We start from the raw sequence: 17,198 nt of genomic DNA on the forward strand, positions 1-17,198 counted from the left end.
TGACAATCACTTCACTTTCACTTTCTTACTCCACTCTTAGCACAAAGCGCCAATTTGAAAACATATTCCACCAGTGTTGGGACATTTTATATCCAATACAACCACTGTCTCCCTCTCCTGTCCCTTGATGTCTTCTCATGATGTAATGTAATGATGCCAGGAGCATTCCCACAGGTGAACCAAGGGTGGTTCTAACCTAGGACCTCTTTATATGTGTGAATAAGCAGAGCTCACACAGTCTTAAAGCCGAGGAAAAGCTCCACATTTTATCCATAAGGCAATGTTTAAACATGCCAGACCCTATGCCATGAGCTCTCCGAGTCAGTGTTAAACTGATGCACAGCACCGGCAAACGCAGGAGGTGGAACCCTGCCAGATTGAGGAGGTCTGCTGCATCCAGCTCCGCCGCAGGGGCCTGAAGGGCAGAGCAGCCAAGCAGCCAGGGCTCTGGGTAGGCTCAGAGCCAAAAGCCTGAAACTGATGGAGAGGGCATGGGCACAGGCTGAGGCCAGTCCTCCATTCATTAATGTAAACAGAGAAGAGAGGGGAGGGCTGGAGAGAAAGCAGAAAAGGGTGAAAGGTGAGTCGCTGTCCGCTGTGCTGAAAGTTACCAGCTCTGTGCTGGCAATCCATAATATGGAGGCAGAGTTGGTAGAGGAAAAACATAATTACTCTTTTGTAGTTTTTTTTTTTTTTTTTACCCGCAATGCTTCTCACAGATGTGCTACTTCATGCACACGCCTCCCCTGCATTATGGTGTCTCGTTAAGACTTAATTAAGATGCATTACTACCAACATGCATTACTACCGCTTAATAACTCAGTCTGCTGACTCAGGGCCTTTCTGAATCCCAGTTTCTCTTCTTGATTCCAAGTGCTTTCTTCTGCCACATTGTCCTCTTTTGAATATGGTATATATTGTATATTGTTCTCTGGGATTTTCAATGGTTTTGATCGATACATTATTCATTTGACAGTGATGAGAACATTTTCTTGATTAAATCAATAAATGAACAGATGTAATTGTAACTATCGGTGGTAAAGGCTTATCAGTATGCTTACATCTGCTTGATCTGTAGAAATCAACGGCTAATACCTGCTCTAATCTCTAATCTACCTCAGTAGACGTCCGTAGCATTACACAGGACTCTACAATAACTTCACTATCCTGGTAATTCCTGGATGTAGTTCACACTTCACTGTGACTGTGGCCTGACGTGAACAACTCAGGGTTGATCAGAGGAGGGTGGCTTCCCCTGTCTTAGTTTGTTCTTATAGGTTGCTCAGAGAGATTTTCCTTGGCACTGTTGCTTTTGGCTTGCTCACTCGGGGGCCTTGAGCACTATTCTACATTGTACATTGTAAAAAGCGATATAGGAATAAAAATGGATTGAATTGATTGTTATGCAGTGTAATATAAGCACCACTAGAAATAGTCTCAACATGCAAATGATTTGTCAGGTGATCAGGGTAGGACTGTATTATACCTTGATGTAAGCTATAATTGTTTCTTTTAATGCATATATTTCCCCTTGTGCATGTCAATGTTTAGCTCACTTTGGTTGTCCAGCGGTCACTTTCTTTATATGTGGGACAACAAGCAGTTGGTATGTGACAGTGGCATGGCAAACAGCCATGCTTTAATTTATTATTTGTTCTTTTCAGAATTTAGTTAAAAAAAACTCTGAGTCAGCCTCTGTGCAGAGAGGGACTGTGGCACAAGCGAGGTAGACATTCTGTATCACGTGGCCAAAGTCCTGTATCATAAACTGGGATTAATGAGTGAGTGTATATAAGTGTAAATATGTGACACAAAATAGAAGTAGAAAGAAACAACTTATTGTCTTGAAGATTGCATCTGACTTACAACCCTTCTATTTCCAAGTGTGCATTAAAACGTATGGTGGCAGTTGCTACTCCCAGTCAACACTAAAATAAGAGGACTGGTTCTATAGTATAGTAGAGTATAAAGAGTTTAAAATATATAAATTCCATAAATTTTTTACACAACAAGACTATTTAGCAGTGTTGGACATAGTGGTGGACAAAGTACTTCAGTTAAAGAGATACACATGGTAAAATTTTACTCCTCCTTACTTCTTTACTCCAGATGCTCCCACTACAACAGATGAACCGCTCTGGTTGTCCGCAAATGTTTTATACCGGAGATCCTACCTGATGTAACCCCTCCCATTTACCCAGGTTTATTGTAAACTTGACATGTAAGATTATAATGACATGATTTTAATAATAATAGGGGTGGGCCAAAGTGGGCCAGGCTTGAAACTCCAGGGCTGAAAATGAGTCCCACCCCAGTCCTGTATTGAGGTGAACTTTTGCTATTAATTAAATACTTATTTTCTGCACCATTATACAATTAAATTGGTAAAAATTACAGACTTCTCTCATCTTCTTTTTAAAACTTGCACAATTGTTGACTGCCACTGTTTTGCCCCACTGTATAATGCACATTTAAGGCATTATATATAGGGATGATAACATCCATTTTGTTATGATTGTCTGCAATTTTCCATGCTGTGGCACTGAACATGTAAAAAAGCTCAGTGCACACAGATATGTTTAAAAGTCGCAATTTTTTCTAAAAGATTTCAAGGTCCCCTTAAAATTTTAACCTTAATATGAGTTCCCCTAGTCTTTAATGGTGATACGTATAAAGCGTGCTTTGGACAGAATATCTCCCCTAAAACATTATCTCCACCAACCATCATGGTTTCCAAAGGTGTGAAGCATTGCAGTTGCTCATGTCTGCTCCAAGTGTTTTCTAAGGAACATTGTTAAATGCTAGACTGTACTGTTCTTAGCGTCATTGTTTCACAGCTCTAAGGTTGACCACCTCAGACCTTTTGAGTGCAGAGTTTGCATTGCCTGGTTTCCTCCAGGTTGTGTTTCCACTAGGTGCGTTGGTGACTGACCCATCAGCAGGTGTGAGTGTATGAGTGAATGGTGTGTGTTAGACATAGGCTGTTATTATCCCTGTGGGTTAAATAACAGCACAATCAGCACAGCAGTGTTAATGCAGGACAGTTACCAAGATTACACAATATAAGGTTCATATATAAGGTTCCAGCTCTGCTTTAGGCATCAAACTAGTGGCATGGGGGACCATAAAGGTTTCAGACATCCCTGGGGCTGCCTTCCTCGTCGAGTTTCGAAGTTGTTCCGAAGTAGTCTGCTTTACCTTCTTGATTGCGGCTCCCCTTTGTAGATTATGATTTTGTATGCTGATATATTGAGAGATCGATTTATTGTTCAGTCCCTGCTCTGTTTCAGGCGCAAGGACATTTGGGTTGGGATCTGGCCTGTGAGAGGCAGTGAAAAGTGGTGCATGGAGTTTTTCTGCTTGGATCAAGGTTTCTGCATGTAAATTGGTATGTGTACGTCGGTATACTAACTACAATATAACAGTCCATTATGCAGAATATGATATCCATGCAAGAAAAAGCAAATGTAGGCTATATGGTTCATGATATTTAAATTAATTACTTTTATATTTTAAACACATTACGAGCCAGTTTTGTCCTTCCTTTTTGTAATCACTGCATTTGTCTTCATTTATTTCTTTTCGTCCCCCTCTAAAGACATGAACATTGGTTCAGTAGGTCAGCAGTATGCAGCATCGGCATGCTAGTTTTATCCCTTTATTGCTTCTGATGCTCTGAATACCCATCCCCCCAAAGCAGTATATTCAATGTGTTTTTACACACAAAGATGTAGTGACACCTGTGCTTTATAATGTGTATATATTATTTTCAGTTTATATTTTAGTTCATTTTCTTGAAAATGTCATGGCCCTATACTTGGCTTGGATTTAAACACTGATGACACATTGGATGTAGAAACATCTTATTGAGCACATGGAAAATTCAGCCCATTATCCATTATATCTGTTACATGCAGTACTCTAGTTAAGGTGGGATGAGGAGGGATGTCATCCCCCCTGAAATAAAAACAGTTAAAATTACCCTCCTTCTAAAACAAGGATCTCCCTGTTCCATCCCTTGTGCTATTTTATCAATGAATGCATCGGTCTTTTAAGTAAAATACCATGAATGAGAGGGCACAGGCGAATGATGCACGGTCCAACTTTTTCTTTTAACTTACCTTATAAAGCAGCATAGCAGGTGACGGCGGGGCCGGGCCATGGCATTGGCAGTATAGTCAAATGCTGAGAGTGCCATCCACCCAGGGGGCAACCACAAACGAAAAAAATAAAAAAACGTTTTCTTAAAACTAGATTGTATTAATTAGTCTTAATATGAAAATAACAAGACCACATGAATTACCTGCGTAGCAAAGTCTTTTAAGTAGTAGTACTATTAATAATAATGATATGTAAATTTCCCATGTGGCCACAGCAGCACATCCTCTCATTCCTCCTCTTCTACAGCAAGCCAGCAGGGCCAATAATCGACAGGTTCACGACGCGTTTTTAAAGGGTTAGTAGGCTACAATCAGAGTGCAGCGCACACACCGGTATTCGAGGGAAAGTTCTAAACCTTTTTGGGAGTAAATCAGGAGTATCTGATATGTAACATCCACACCAGGCATGTTGTTTTAGGATGGAATATATTCATTATGTTTTTGCTTAAACAACAATAAAAATGGGACACAGTTGGTCTCCCACCATGCACTGTCATCTGCACAAAACATGTCTGATAAACAATAAAATTGACCATCCCCCCCGATTTATTTTTACAACTCGATTACTGGTTACATGTGACTGCAGCAAGAGATGCTTTTGCGTTGCCTTTTCTTGGTGCAAATATTTGTATTATTTCATGAAATTGGTTATTGGCCAGTGTGTCCCTCAATGCCTCCTAAACTTGAAATAAAGCCTATAGGCGTATTGCTCTATTCTTCAATTTTGTTAGTTTCTTTAATAATAATGAATTGTTCCACTTCCATCCACATCTCCAGTTGCTGGCCTTGACACTGTGACTCGCGTCAAGATCACTCGGGGCTTTAAGCATCCACAAGAGGGTATTTGATGAATCTCAGTAATTATGCTGCTGTTGTTTGGGCCGAGTAACGTAATAACTTGGTAATGGGCCCAACGGCTCTTTCTGCGGTGCGAATGGAGAGAGGCGTAGAGTTGAGTGATATTGGCATTAGCAGGAAGTGCCTCCTGACCAGGCAGCTGGGCTTATGAGAGAGCAGCTTGCTAATGAGATAATATCTGTTGGGTTGGGACCTGGCTGCCATTTTTTGTTGTTGTCCTTAAAGCATATTTAGGCATTAGCGAAACTCATAGATCTGCACGCCTCCTCCCAGACTGGTTTGCCATCAAGGGCTTCATCTCAGCAGGGAAACCTTTAGCACCAGCTTATTTTAGTAATCAGATGAAATATGTCCTAAAATATTAATAAATAAATATTCAGCTCATGGGACTTTGAAATTTGCCAGATTAAGGGTGAAAAGTATTGGCTATCAGTGTCACCCTTTATAGTGAGTTATGACTGCTGTAGGACACACAATCTGCTGACTCAGATTTGGTGTCATATTTTAGGGTGTGCCTCTGCTGCTGCTGTTGCTGCTGGTGGCAGTGGTGGGGATGTTGGGGTGTGGGTGTGACTGTTAGCCCTATCCAGTAAGGACTTATCCTATAAATCACTGTGGAGGATGTGAATTGCTGTTTTTTATGTTGCGTGTGTATGTGTGTGTGTGTGTGTGTGTGTGTGAGTGTGAGTGTGAGAGAGATAGAGAGAGATCAACGAGAGGACAGGAGGGGCCATAGTTAATGCTATATTAATAGCCTAATACTCCATAAACTTGAGTGATTGTGGCTCTTACTTCCTATCCACATGAATACTAATGAACCCGGCAGGGTGGTGGAATTGGCTTCCATAAAACTGTCCTCGCAAGGTGGCCATGCTGCTCCCAGATGTGACACGGTGGATTAAAAACCGGCCCAGATTGATGACTTTGGTAATGTGTAAGATCCTGACAATTTTTTTGTTTCAAGTCTTAATAAAGTGGTGGGTTGGTGATTTATGAATAGGCACAGGATCACAATCTATATACATACACAAACAAGATCTAACTTTTGAAATGTGTTCATTTTCAAACAAAAAAATCTGTGAAAGGAACACATTCAAGGAGTGAATGCTCATATGGGGGGAAATGTCACAAAACTTTCAGACACATTATTTTGGACACCAAAGACTAAAGGAATATTGTGATAAAGAGTATAGACAATATTCTGTCTCTTAGACATCTCTCAGAACAATTGAGAGAATTCCTGGATAATGTTAGGAAGATGAAAAAGCTTTAATTAGTTTCACTACATCTCAAATCTTTTTCACAGTATTGTGTGTATATATTCTAACGTTCTAATACAAAATAAACGCTGCATAAATGTAATAACCATAACTATTCCTTGGGTTTTGGTCATTTCCACCACCAGTTTAAAATATTTTTCTCGTATCATTTGTTTTATTTTTTCGTTAACCATAGCAACAGTGACTCAAAGGAAGAAAGCATGCACGTAAAAGAGTGGCCAATAATAAAAATTCTAACAATCTATGTAAATATTACTGAAATTGAGAGGTTGTTTATTTGCTGTCATTTTAATTGTGGGTTTAGTGTTTGGGATTTTTATGTTAAATCTAAGACTGGCATTAGCGGGTGAACATGATTTCTTTCCAGATAGAATGGAAAAATTTTATCTCCCACAACGAAATGGACAATTATTGTGAATGATATATGTGTTTTATTGTGTCGTTTATTTCTGTGTAAATCATTACTCAAAATTCTGCCAGTATTCTGTTATTTCAGTTGTGCACATTATTGTACTGTATGGATTCATATGTAATATTTTCCATGTTGTTTCCATTTCTCTATTTCTCTTAGTGGTGCAGGGATTTTGTACGTGCTGGAAAGCGTCAACAGTGGAGAAGAGGGAGAAGTGTTCAGGCCAGGAGGTTGTTCTGTGAGGGCGCAGTGCCATTTGGGATGAGCCCAGAGGGAGGTGTTTGGAGAAATTGCGCCAGATTAGTTTTGATGCAGTTGTGGATACCGTCGACCCTGGTGCATTGTGGGTATTGTGCTCCACAGCTGTCAGCTGAGTGGTTGCAGCAGCTGCCAGGCACGACCACAGTGCGCCATCTGGGTGCCAGGGGCAGTGTGTCGCTGGTGGAGAGTCTCTTGTTGGTTCGTTTCTCTTTACACATTCTCTGTTATTGTCTTTACTGCTCAGAGGGGTACAGCACAAGCCTGATGAATGTGTTGGAAGGGGTTGACCCCATTCCCTATTTTTAATGCTATTTCCTCCCCCACCACTTTTTGGTGCAGACTCTTCTGAAATAGCAATTTACATTCTGAAGTACTACTTCTTGCAGGAGTCAGGATTTGATTAGCCTGTATTGTATATTGCTGTTGTTTAATACTGTGGTGCTTGAGAGACAAAATCGACCGGATTCAAATTCCTTGTATGTGTTCGCTCATATACTTGGCCATTTTCTTTCTTTAAGGTAGAGACGTTTCATTCTGCATCCACAGATCAAATTTACCCTCCAGGTTGGTTTCACCTCAATCCTGCCTTGAATAGGCTTGTTAAGTGGAACAAAGGCAGGGAGGAGTCCCACTTAACAAGCCTACTCAAGGCGGGATTGAGGCTGGATGACTGAGAATCTTCACAGACATACTTGGCCAATAAACACAATTCTGATTCTGATTGATTGTGCGTTCTTCATACTTGTGATAGCACGGCCATGTTAAAGTGTAAGGGTTGCAGCCACTGGTGAGGTGATATCAGATGGAAAACAGAACAAAAAAAAGGAATGTTGGTAGCGGGCCTTAGATAGTATGACCAATGTGAAAGTTTAACTTGCTGGTTCACTAGGTTTACCGGTATAAGCTTGTCATTATGCACACAATACCACCTCAGAGGGGGGATGGTTGTCCAAATAGATGACGGTCCTACCTAATGAGAACTTATTCCCCTCATTATTTCATAAGGATAGGCTTTATTTATTGTTTTATTTGTTATTATTGCTATTCTGTCTGTTGTAATTGCTACCACTCTGACCACACACACAATTTTCAAGTGCTGTATTAGGATCATGTGGCCTTTTAGCTTCTGACGTAAACCAGTCATCCGCAGGACTCCAGGGGGACTTGTGCCTTGTCTGGCCATGAGTAGTTATTGATTATAGCCACTTGAGGTGATGGGACTTCAAGCAAACGTCTCGTCCGAGCAAGAGAGAAAGCAGAGCCTGCCGCAAATCGCTCATCCCACTCCACACCCTGACAGTTACATCCATTACAGGGAGCTCTGGATTTTCAGTTTTCTTCAGTGAACTGGGCAGGGACAAGAGAAGAGGAACTGAGATGAGTGCACAGCTTTCTGAAAGCTTCCCTCCTATTCTTTCTTCACTCTTTTCCAATTCTTTCTATTTCATGGTAGGGGTGTGTGACACCCAAACGCACACACCATTGACTCACGCATTCGCACCTATGGGCCAGTCCATCTAGAATGCATGCCTTTGGGCGGCAGGAAGAAACTGGGGTACCTAGAGGAAACCTGCACCAACATGGGAAGAGAGTGCAAACTCTGCACACAGAAAGCTAGAGCCTGGATTTGAGGTGTGAGTCCACAATGCTAATTGCAGCTACACTTTGTATTTAAATGAAACTTAAATGAAAACAAGACAACATCTTAACATCACAATTCAATTACTGCAACATTTTACAGTGTTGCAATGGGCCTATCCATGAATGGTATCTTTCATCAATTCTTTTTTTTTCTGTCCCATGAACTTCTTCAAAAAGGCAGTCGTTCCTTTTTTACATTTAAAAATGTAACCTTTGACCTGTGCATGTTCCACGTCTCCCGCCAGGCCTCAGATGGATACAGAAGTAGAAGTGCACCAATCAAATTGCCAATCGCATGGCCATTGACCTGCAATAATCCAGTTTGTCAGAACATCCATGGCCTTATTTGAGACTTGTTTTTGAAGTTGTAGAAGAGAAGAAGGACTCTTTCACTTTCCAATGCTTTTTTGTGCCTGCCTCATATGGGCAGAGATTTGTGCCAGTAAATTGCTTCTGAATTCCAAGAAAATTGAAACTGCCTTTTATAGCTCTAAAAATGTAATATAAATGAAACTTATTCTAATTCAAATTGAGTTCTCACAATTCAATTTCAATTTTTTTGCAACGCTCAATCCAGGTCCTTGAGAAATAGCAATCGAGCTCAGACTCCCAACAGGGCTCATCTCCACATTTACGACAGCTTTACACCAGGTTGTCTGTGTTGGCATGAGCGACAAACTGTTACTACACAACACTGGAGGATTTGGATTACATTTATGATATTTGTCCCGATTCTTTTTATGACTAAAGTCATAATGTGCAGGGTGACCAGATTAAAAGTTTATATGGGCGTCTCCCAATAGACAATAACCAGGCAGGTAAATGTGCAGCAGGATTCGCCCACATCACACCAACTTGTTTGATTCTTTTTTGGCGAGTCTATGGCACAGCGTTATTAGTCACAACCTCTCGATTCCTGCTGCATTTTAGATTGTGTCTCGAATCCAGAGTGGAATCTTATATACATTTTTTTTTTTCATTTCCCCCAATATTTAGTATCATAGAAATGAGAACTGTTGGGAGTCTGAGCTCGATGCAAAAAAATTAAATTGAATTGTTAGAACTCAAATTGAATTAGGAGAACCAAATATGCGTTACATTTTTTTGGCATGTAAAATTGAACACATTCAGATTAATTTCAGTTTCTACTGGCACAAATCTCTGCCCATGCCTCAGCCCCATACGATTTCATCTTACAAGAATTCACCATCTAATCTAATAGAAGTACGATTTACTTCTGAAGAAAATTTCTGATGGCTAGTTTCTCAAGTATGAAGTATGGTACCAGCATCTTTGGGAAAAATGCTCGCACACATGCAATTTGCATTCTGACATTTTTCAGAAAATCTGCTTCAATAACACATATTATCATAAACTATAATATAACATATATTATAGTTAATAATGCAAATCCTGTTCAGCAAGGCAAGTTAAGCACTGAATTTTGGAATATGTACTTCCAGCGCTATATATCGGCATGTCAGGATAAAACATCATCTCGATTAAATGATCTCGCGGTCTGGATGTAGTTGTATGCCAGTTCAGGAGTTTGAGCTTGTGCTACATCGTGCATTAGGTGGCTGTAACGGCAAGTGAGACGATTGCACATAAGGGCAGTGGGGCAGTGGTGGCCTAGTGGGGCAGTGGTGGCCTAGTGGTTAAGGAAGCGGCCCCGTAATCAGAAGGTTGCCGGTTCGAATCCCAATCTGCCAAGGTACCACTGAGGTGCCACTGAGCAAAGCACCATCCCCATAGACTGCTCCCCGGGCGCCTGTCATGGCTGCCCACTGCTCACTCAGGGTGATGGGTTAAATGCAGAGGACAAATTTCACTGTGTGCACCGTGTGATGTGCTGCTGTGTATCACGTGTGACAATCACAATCACTTCACAATATGTGTGGGACATTTTATAAGGGGGCAGTGGTGGCCAAGCGGTTAAGGAAGTGGCCCCGTAATCAGAAGGTTGCCGGTTCGAATCCCGATCCACCAAGGTGCTACTGAGGTGCCACTGAGCAAAGCACCGTCCCCACACACTGCTCCCCGGGCGCCTGTCATGGCTGCCCACTGCTCACTCAGGGTGATGGGTTAAATGCAAAGGACAAATTTCACTGTGTGCACCGTGTGCTGTGCTGCTGTGTTTCACATGTGACAATCACTTCACTTTACATAAACAAGCCAAGCATGTCTGCACAGCCAGATGAAAACAGAGATCTGTACCCTGTCGTACTAATGAAATAAATGTCCATAAAATGAAATTATTGATCGTACAGAGGGTAAAATTATTACAAATACGATAATTAGCATACATCTGGCAACACTGTATTGAATGTGAAAAAAATGCTAACAATAAAAGTGATCATAGTGATTTTAACTTTTTATGCTGCAAAATCAAATTTATTATCCTGCACAGTATGATGCAATTGGTGTGGAGTTGTGCATGAACCCAGCTACATTTCCAGATTATTAAAACCAATCCCATGATAGTCTGTGCTCAGCAGGTGTTTTTGTAGTGGAGAAAATGTAAGTCATGTTTACAAATGCAGTCAGCACATATATCATCTAATAAATGTAATTTATATTATATGATTTAAGCTGTTTTATGATATAATAATCACTCAAAACAATTTTATTATACAGTAGTAGATGAAAAACAAAATGTACATTAAAAAGTTCTCAATATTGGCTCAGTTTCAGTACTAGCATTCAATTCTACAGTTATCAGAAAAGTCAGCTTCCTTACAACTAAGATTCTTTATTTATGGTTACGCCCTTCTTTTGTTTTTGCAGTTTACTTTGCGTGATTCTAATCCAATAGTATGTATTTAATTCTCAACGCCTCAGCATTTATCACATATCACACTTGGACAAAACATCCTGTTTTGGCATTAATGCATTGCTTCTGAGCTCTCTTCTGTTTTTTTTTTTATGTCTGTTACTGTCCCAGTGTCCTTCAAAGGAAGGTAAAACACTTCACCAGTCGATACAGAACGACAGTCACACTTTTTTTAGGTAGCTGTGCGCATATCTTAATGTGTGGGGCCAGCCTATCCTATACTGAATCGTTTCAGCTTTCACAGTTTGCGAACAACAACTAAGATATCTTGTTTGCCTTTTTCTTTGTATCTTTCTTTCTCACGTTGTATTCAGTGATTATCTCTCTCCCCTCTCCTCTGGTACGGCAGGATCTATGAACAGGCCCGCTCCTTTTCTCCAATTAGGCAAGACCGCTTTCTCCTAGCCTGAGACGATGCTGCTGCTCTGATTTCACACAGCAGCAGAGTTGTCCTCATTAGCTTCATCCCTTGGTCCCTTTTGTGAGAATCAGTTATCTGGGTATCGGCGCGTTGGCATTTTTTGCGCAGGTGTGGCCTGTAGTATTGACTATGGCGCGCGTGTGCTAAAGAGCGTTGCTAAAGATCGCGCTCGCTGAGGCTGCTGTCTGAGTTGCTCTGGTTACATGACAAGTCATGCTGAGTCACTTGTTCTACATATTTCTCCAGCCCACACTTCCCGTGTTAGTGTCAAGGCAACCGTGAGGCATTTGAAACCCGTGTTTAAAATCACATCTTCATACGGCCACTGCTTATTAATGGGCTCTTGCACTGGCAGAGGCCAGACCAGGGAGTCATTAGCTGTGGCCTCCTTGTCGTTAGCATTTACCGCTAACAGATTCCAGCGGAGTGAATGGCCCATTAAAGGGTCGTGACAGGGCACTTGTTTTCCCGGGCAGCCTTCCGCTGTTCATTATTCAGCAGGATGGAGTGACTGGATGGAGCTTAATAGGAGTGTAGTCATGTGTGGTTGGAGACGGTGTCTCACTGTGTTCACTTTCAAACACTCTTCTGAACCATGCAGCCCTTTAAAAAGGGGGATTGTCATGCAGTGATATTATTTTTAAGGGGTCATATTCCTTTGATTTGAGATCGTAACAATTCATAAGCTGTAGCGGCTTTATCCTGAGATGCTTTTCCTGAAGTTCTTTATTTGCATAAAGAGTAATGGCCGCCTTCAGTTGTTCAGCCAGCCAATCACTGTCAAACAGCTCCTGACAGGACATGTAGTGGAGCCGATTAACCAATTGGAACACAGGCCATTAATGTCAGTTATTCTCATGTACACTGCATGTTTAGTGACAATTAAAGGCTGTGAAATGTCCTTGTTAAACTGTATTGGGTCTGTTCTCATCACTCAATGTTGTCTATTAAACATCCTATTGCAGCATTCTTCAAACCTGGGCCTTGGATTCATATCCAGGCCTGGTTTTCATATTTGTCAGGTGACTCGTTTAATAATTGGTGACACTCTGGCCACAGATGCTTCAAACTTCACTCAGAGATGAAGAAATGCTGGGTAATCAGCATGGTGCCACTGGTGCAATTTATCCCTACATTCTCAATTCGGGACTGTCACCATATTTCAGAAAGTTGCCCAGAGAATTCCAATTGTTTGACAGAACAACAAGGAAGAAAGTCTGTCATTGCACATAAAGCATAAACTGACATCAATTGGACATTGTTTTGGTACCAAACTGACATGCACTGACGTGTACGACTAGATATGATGACAATACACATGGCAGTGCCACAGGTGTGATACATCATGTTAGAATGTGTTTAATAATCTCACCACCATTTCTGCCTTTTCTGACCTTCTCTACTGTTGCCATATTTGTTTTTGACTCAAGAAACTTTGTACTCAACACTGTCCTTTAGTAGGTGTCTGATTAACATAATATCTGATATACATAAAGAGGATCATAAATCAGTCGTTATTTTAACGAGGTGCAACTGGCCAGTTTATTTCTGACCACACTTGTAATGCTAAAGCTGCCCTATTTGCAAACATTTTGAGGCATTTCAAGAAGCAATCAGGGAAGCGTAGTGAGGGATGATGTACAGAGAAGACTTATTCGGATTCTGTTCACAGTCCTATACAGGCTTCTAAGTGTTTTTCTCTGCCTCCTTCTCTCTCTCACCAAGTTGCACTGATATGAGAACCACCATCTGGATATGTTACTGTGGGGGGAGTACACAAAGCAGCTGCTATCAATTTAGTCCCACAATGCAATATTCCAAAGGCTGGGGACTGTTTGTGCAGTGTACAGGCCCCACGGGCTGCATAATGCATGATGGGATTGCAGAGTTGTCATTATCCCCAACCCCACCACAGCCGTCCCTCCCCTCTAGTTCAGAAAAACAGACCACCCAAGTCTACCTGAGTGCCTGTGTGGGGTCATGCCCGAGCGGTGACCTCATATGTGACTCTGAGTTACTTGACAGATGGAGTCATGTCAAATAGCAGTCCAAACCTTTGGCCTGTACTGTATGTGCCAATTTCCTATTATCCCAACAACAAATAAAAAAACCTTACCTTTTTCACAGAGTAAACATCTCTTGACATCTCGCAACCCCCCACAATCTTGTCATTTGCAAACTGTACATATCACTTTGTTGCCATGGAGAAGCAGCACACAGTTTAAACCTGCTGCAAAGTGCATGATTGTGATGTTTTTTACAAAATGAGCAAGTGAATTATCCCCTATTCCACCGTCTTCTACAGGACTGTGAACTACTAGAACTACTGGAAGTGTTGAGGCTTGACTACATAAAAACCAAGCATCTCAAGCCCAGCTGTCTGAAACAATGCCTGTCATTTTAGCATGAGTTTACCGTGCATGGGAATACATGAGTGTGTGGGTACAGTGCAGTGTGTGGGTGGTGTCTTTTGCCCACACAGTTGTACAGCGCTGGAGGGCATTTTGTAGGGCTTTTTCTGAATATGATTTTCATATCTCTTCCCGGACCTGATTTTCATATCTTTTCCCGTGGTGGAAAAGTGCAGTAAAAGCTTGGCTATGGAGACACCTCATTAAACTCTAATGAGTGCAACTTCAGCCAGAGAAAGAGAGAGGGATGGGATGGGATAATGTGGGGTGGGGTGGGTGGTTTGTGGAGTGTTGCGAGCAAGGGATGGGGGCGAGAGACAAAGACGATCAGTAACAAACTTCATCTCAAATTCAGCTCCTAAAACCAGATTATACAGCCAGGAAAATTTGACCCTCTGTAGGAAAAACACAGACTCTCAGATTTCGAGGCACTAGCACCACAGACTGCTTTTGCTGGCATATTTCCTGTGATTATCCCTCCATTCGGTTTCCTGATCCAATAAGAGACCCCCCCTCCTCAATTCAGACTGCTCCCTTGCGACCATCTAATTAATTGATGGATTTGAAATATCATTTATCCTCCTTTCTTTGATTTTGTCTCTGTCCTCCCTGTAACATAAGTGACCCTCACAAATTATTAGCACACTTGGTGAAAATGAGAAATGGACCTGCATGGAGTAATGCACTCTGGTACTGAGACTAAAGAGCTGGCTGACAGGCGTATGTTAAAGAATGTGTCATGTAAAGGCCAGTCACATTTAAATACCAATTAAATGCAATAGCCAAATGTTAGCAAGCTAATCAACTAAGTTTCTGGTTGAATGTCTATTTGGAATAAGCAAGGTGTATTTGCCTACATGTTGTGTACTAAAAGCCTTAATATGGCCACAGACTATTTTGAACATACGAAAACATACAAAAACGTGTGCACAGTTAGGAGTTGGACAGTAGTGGGACTGATTTAATGAGAACAAATAAGACAGAACATGTTCTGTAGGTCACAAAAGTGAGTACACTGTAAGATTGGACATCACAGGAGCATGCTCTTGTTTTGCCTAGCGGCCATCGCAGGACCATGCCTTTGTTTTGCATAGCGACCGTCTACAAGAAGATATGTGACGTCAGGACCGCCCACTCTCTTTGTCTTCCCCAGATGGGAGGCACCGGGGGCGTGACATTAGAAACAACAGGTTCTGATTGGTCAGTGACAACTTCCTGTAGGCCAGTGACAACTTCCTGTAGGCCAGGGGTATAAAGGTCTGCTCACATGTGGAAAGGGGGACTGAGCTTTCTTGCTCAGGGGTCTTTCCATCGGAAGCCGGAAGGCTTCTGAGTCTTTTTTTTTTTTTCTTCACCAATTTTTTCTCATGGCTTTTCTCTCCCTCTCTCTCTCCCTCTTTACTCTTTCTTCTTGTTTTTGTTTTCTCTGAAACCTTGGTACCTTTTTACATTCAATATTCACACGTAACTACAATAATTATTTACCGGTGTTAATAAATTAGAAACTGTTCGTTTTAACCTCTATTGTGCCATGCCTCTTTCTGCCAGGTAACATTAAGTTGGAGTGGTTGAATACAGTGCTTTGTGTGGAGGGAGAAAGAGTTTTTTCTACATTCTGGTCTCTCCCTACCACAGTCTTTTTTACAACACCCCTCACATTTTCCTAAATATTTTATTATATCTTTCCATGAGACAACACTTAAGGTAACTGAAGGACACTATGATACAACGTAAAGTGTACAGTGTATAACAGTGTATAATTGCCACCCCCTCAAAATAACTAAACACACAGACATTAATATCGGAAACACTGTTTTCCAGTGTAACAGGTCAAATAATGATTTGATCTAAGCGCAGATGGGTTCCGGGTTTGTTTATTTCCACACAATAGCAAACAAGGGAACAGGGGATCTGGGAACTATTAAAGGACAAACAACACAAAAAGAATAGTACTTCAGGAAAGGGATTGTGGGGAATGGCAGACACACAACGAAGTTCACTGGGTAAACTGACACACAGAACTGCAAACAGTCTCTGACCAGGGAAAATGTCAACCTGGAGAGGGATCACAGATAGTTAAAGGCAAAACAGGTCAAAGGTACAGGACCAGACTTGGAGCACCGGTCCTCATATAGTGCATGTGTGTGGAATGAGGACTTGGCGTAGACTGTGAATTGGCACCAGGTGAGAGAGGGAGCCGGGAATCTCGTCATTACATACCTGTAGCCTGTACACTCACTTTACACTACTTTACATTGTATCATAATGTTATATCGTCAGTGTTGTCCCAATAAAAGATATAATAAAATACACAAATGTGAGTGTGTACTTTTATGAGATACTGTAAAATCACGGTCATTATCACTCCCACACATGAGTTTACCTAGGTGAGATACAGACATTTCAGAACACACACACACACACACATATATATATTTCTTTTTTTTTTTTTTTAGATTAATAAAGTTCTACTTATTTCAAATGTACGTTAATAAAAATGATTATTTTTATGTACATTTGTTAAATGAGGGTTATGAGGTTCATGAATATAAAAATGCCACTGTAGAATATAATGGTGGACTTTGGGAGTAATAGTTGGCCTTTTTAGAACCAGTCTAGTGCTTGGTCAAATTCACTTCAATTCCATCCAACCTTTGGATGGTGTGATGGAAAATGGGACACATTACATTTACATTTACAGCATTTATCAGCCGCCCTTATCCAGAGCGACTTACAATCAGTAGTTACAGGGACAGTCCCCCTGGAGCAATTTAGGGTTAAGTGTCTTGCTCAGGGACACAATGGTAGTAAGCGGGACACAAGGAGAAACGCTTGGGCATGAGCATGAAAATCGAACCCCATTGTTCTTTATATGAGAGAGTAGTACTGACCCCTCTGCCTCTGTGTTGCTTTAGCTTCTA

At 41.2% G+C, this 17,198-nt stretch overlaps 1 protein-coding gene across 3 annotated transcripts in view; it reads left to right on the forward strand.

Annotated features, from left to right (window-relative positions):
* The window catches only part of lyrm4b (LYR motif containing 4), a 49,122-nt gene that overhangs the window by 22,009 nt on the left and 9,915 nt on the right, over positions 1-17,198 (forward strand). Inside the window, exon 3 of one of the 3 annotated variants that reach the window (XM_028968693.1) lies at positions 3,291-3,383. The exons of the other annotated variants lie outside the window; for them this stretch is intronic. Within the exon in view, the coding sequence (XP_028824526.1) occupies positions 3,291-3,335 (45 nt within the window). The 3' untranslated portion in view covers positions 3,336-3,383. Of the gene's footprint in view, positions 1-3,290; positions 3,384-17,198 lie in introns of those variants that run through there. 3 annotated transcript variants of the gene reach the window in all.

The sequence above is a fragment of the Denticeps clupeoides genome, chromosome 2, assembly GCF_900700375.1.
Source record: "Denticeps clupeoides chromosome 2, fDenClu1.1, whole genome shotgun sequence".
Classification (NCBI taxonomy): Eukaryota; Metazoa; Chordata; class Actinopteri; order Clupeiformes; family Denticipitidae; genus Denticeps; species Denticeps clupeoides.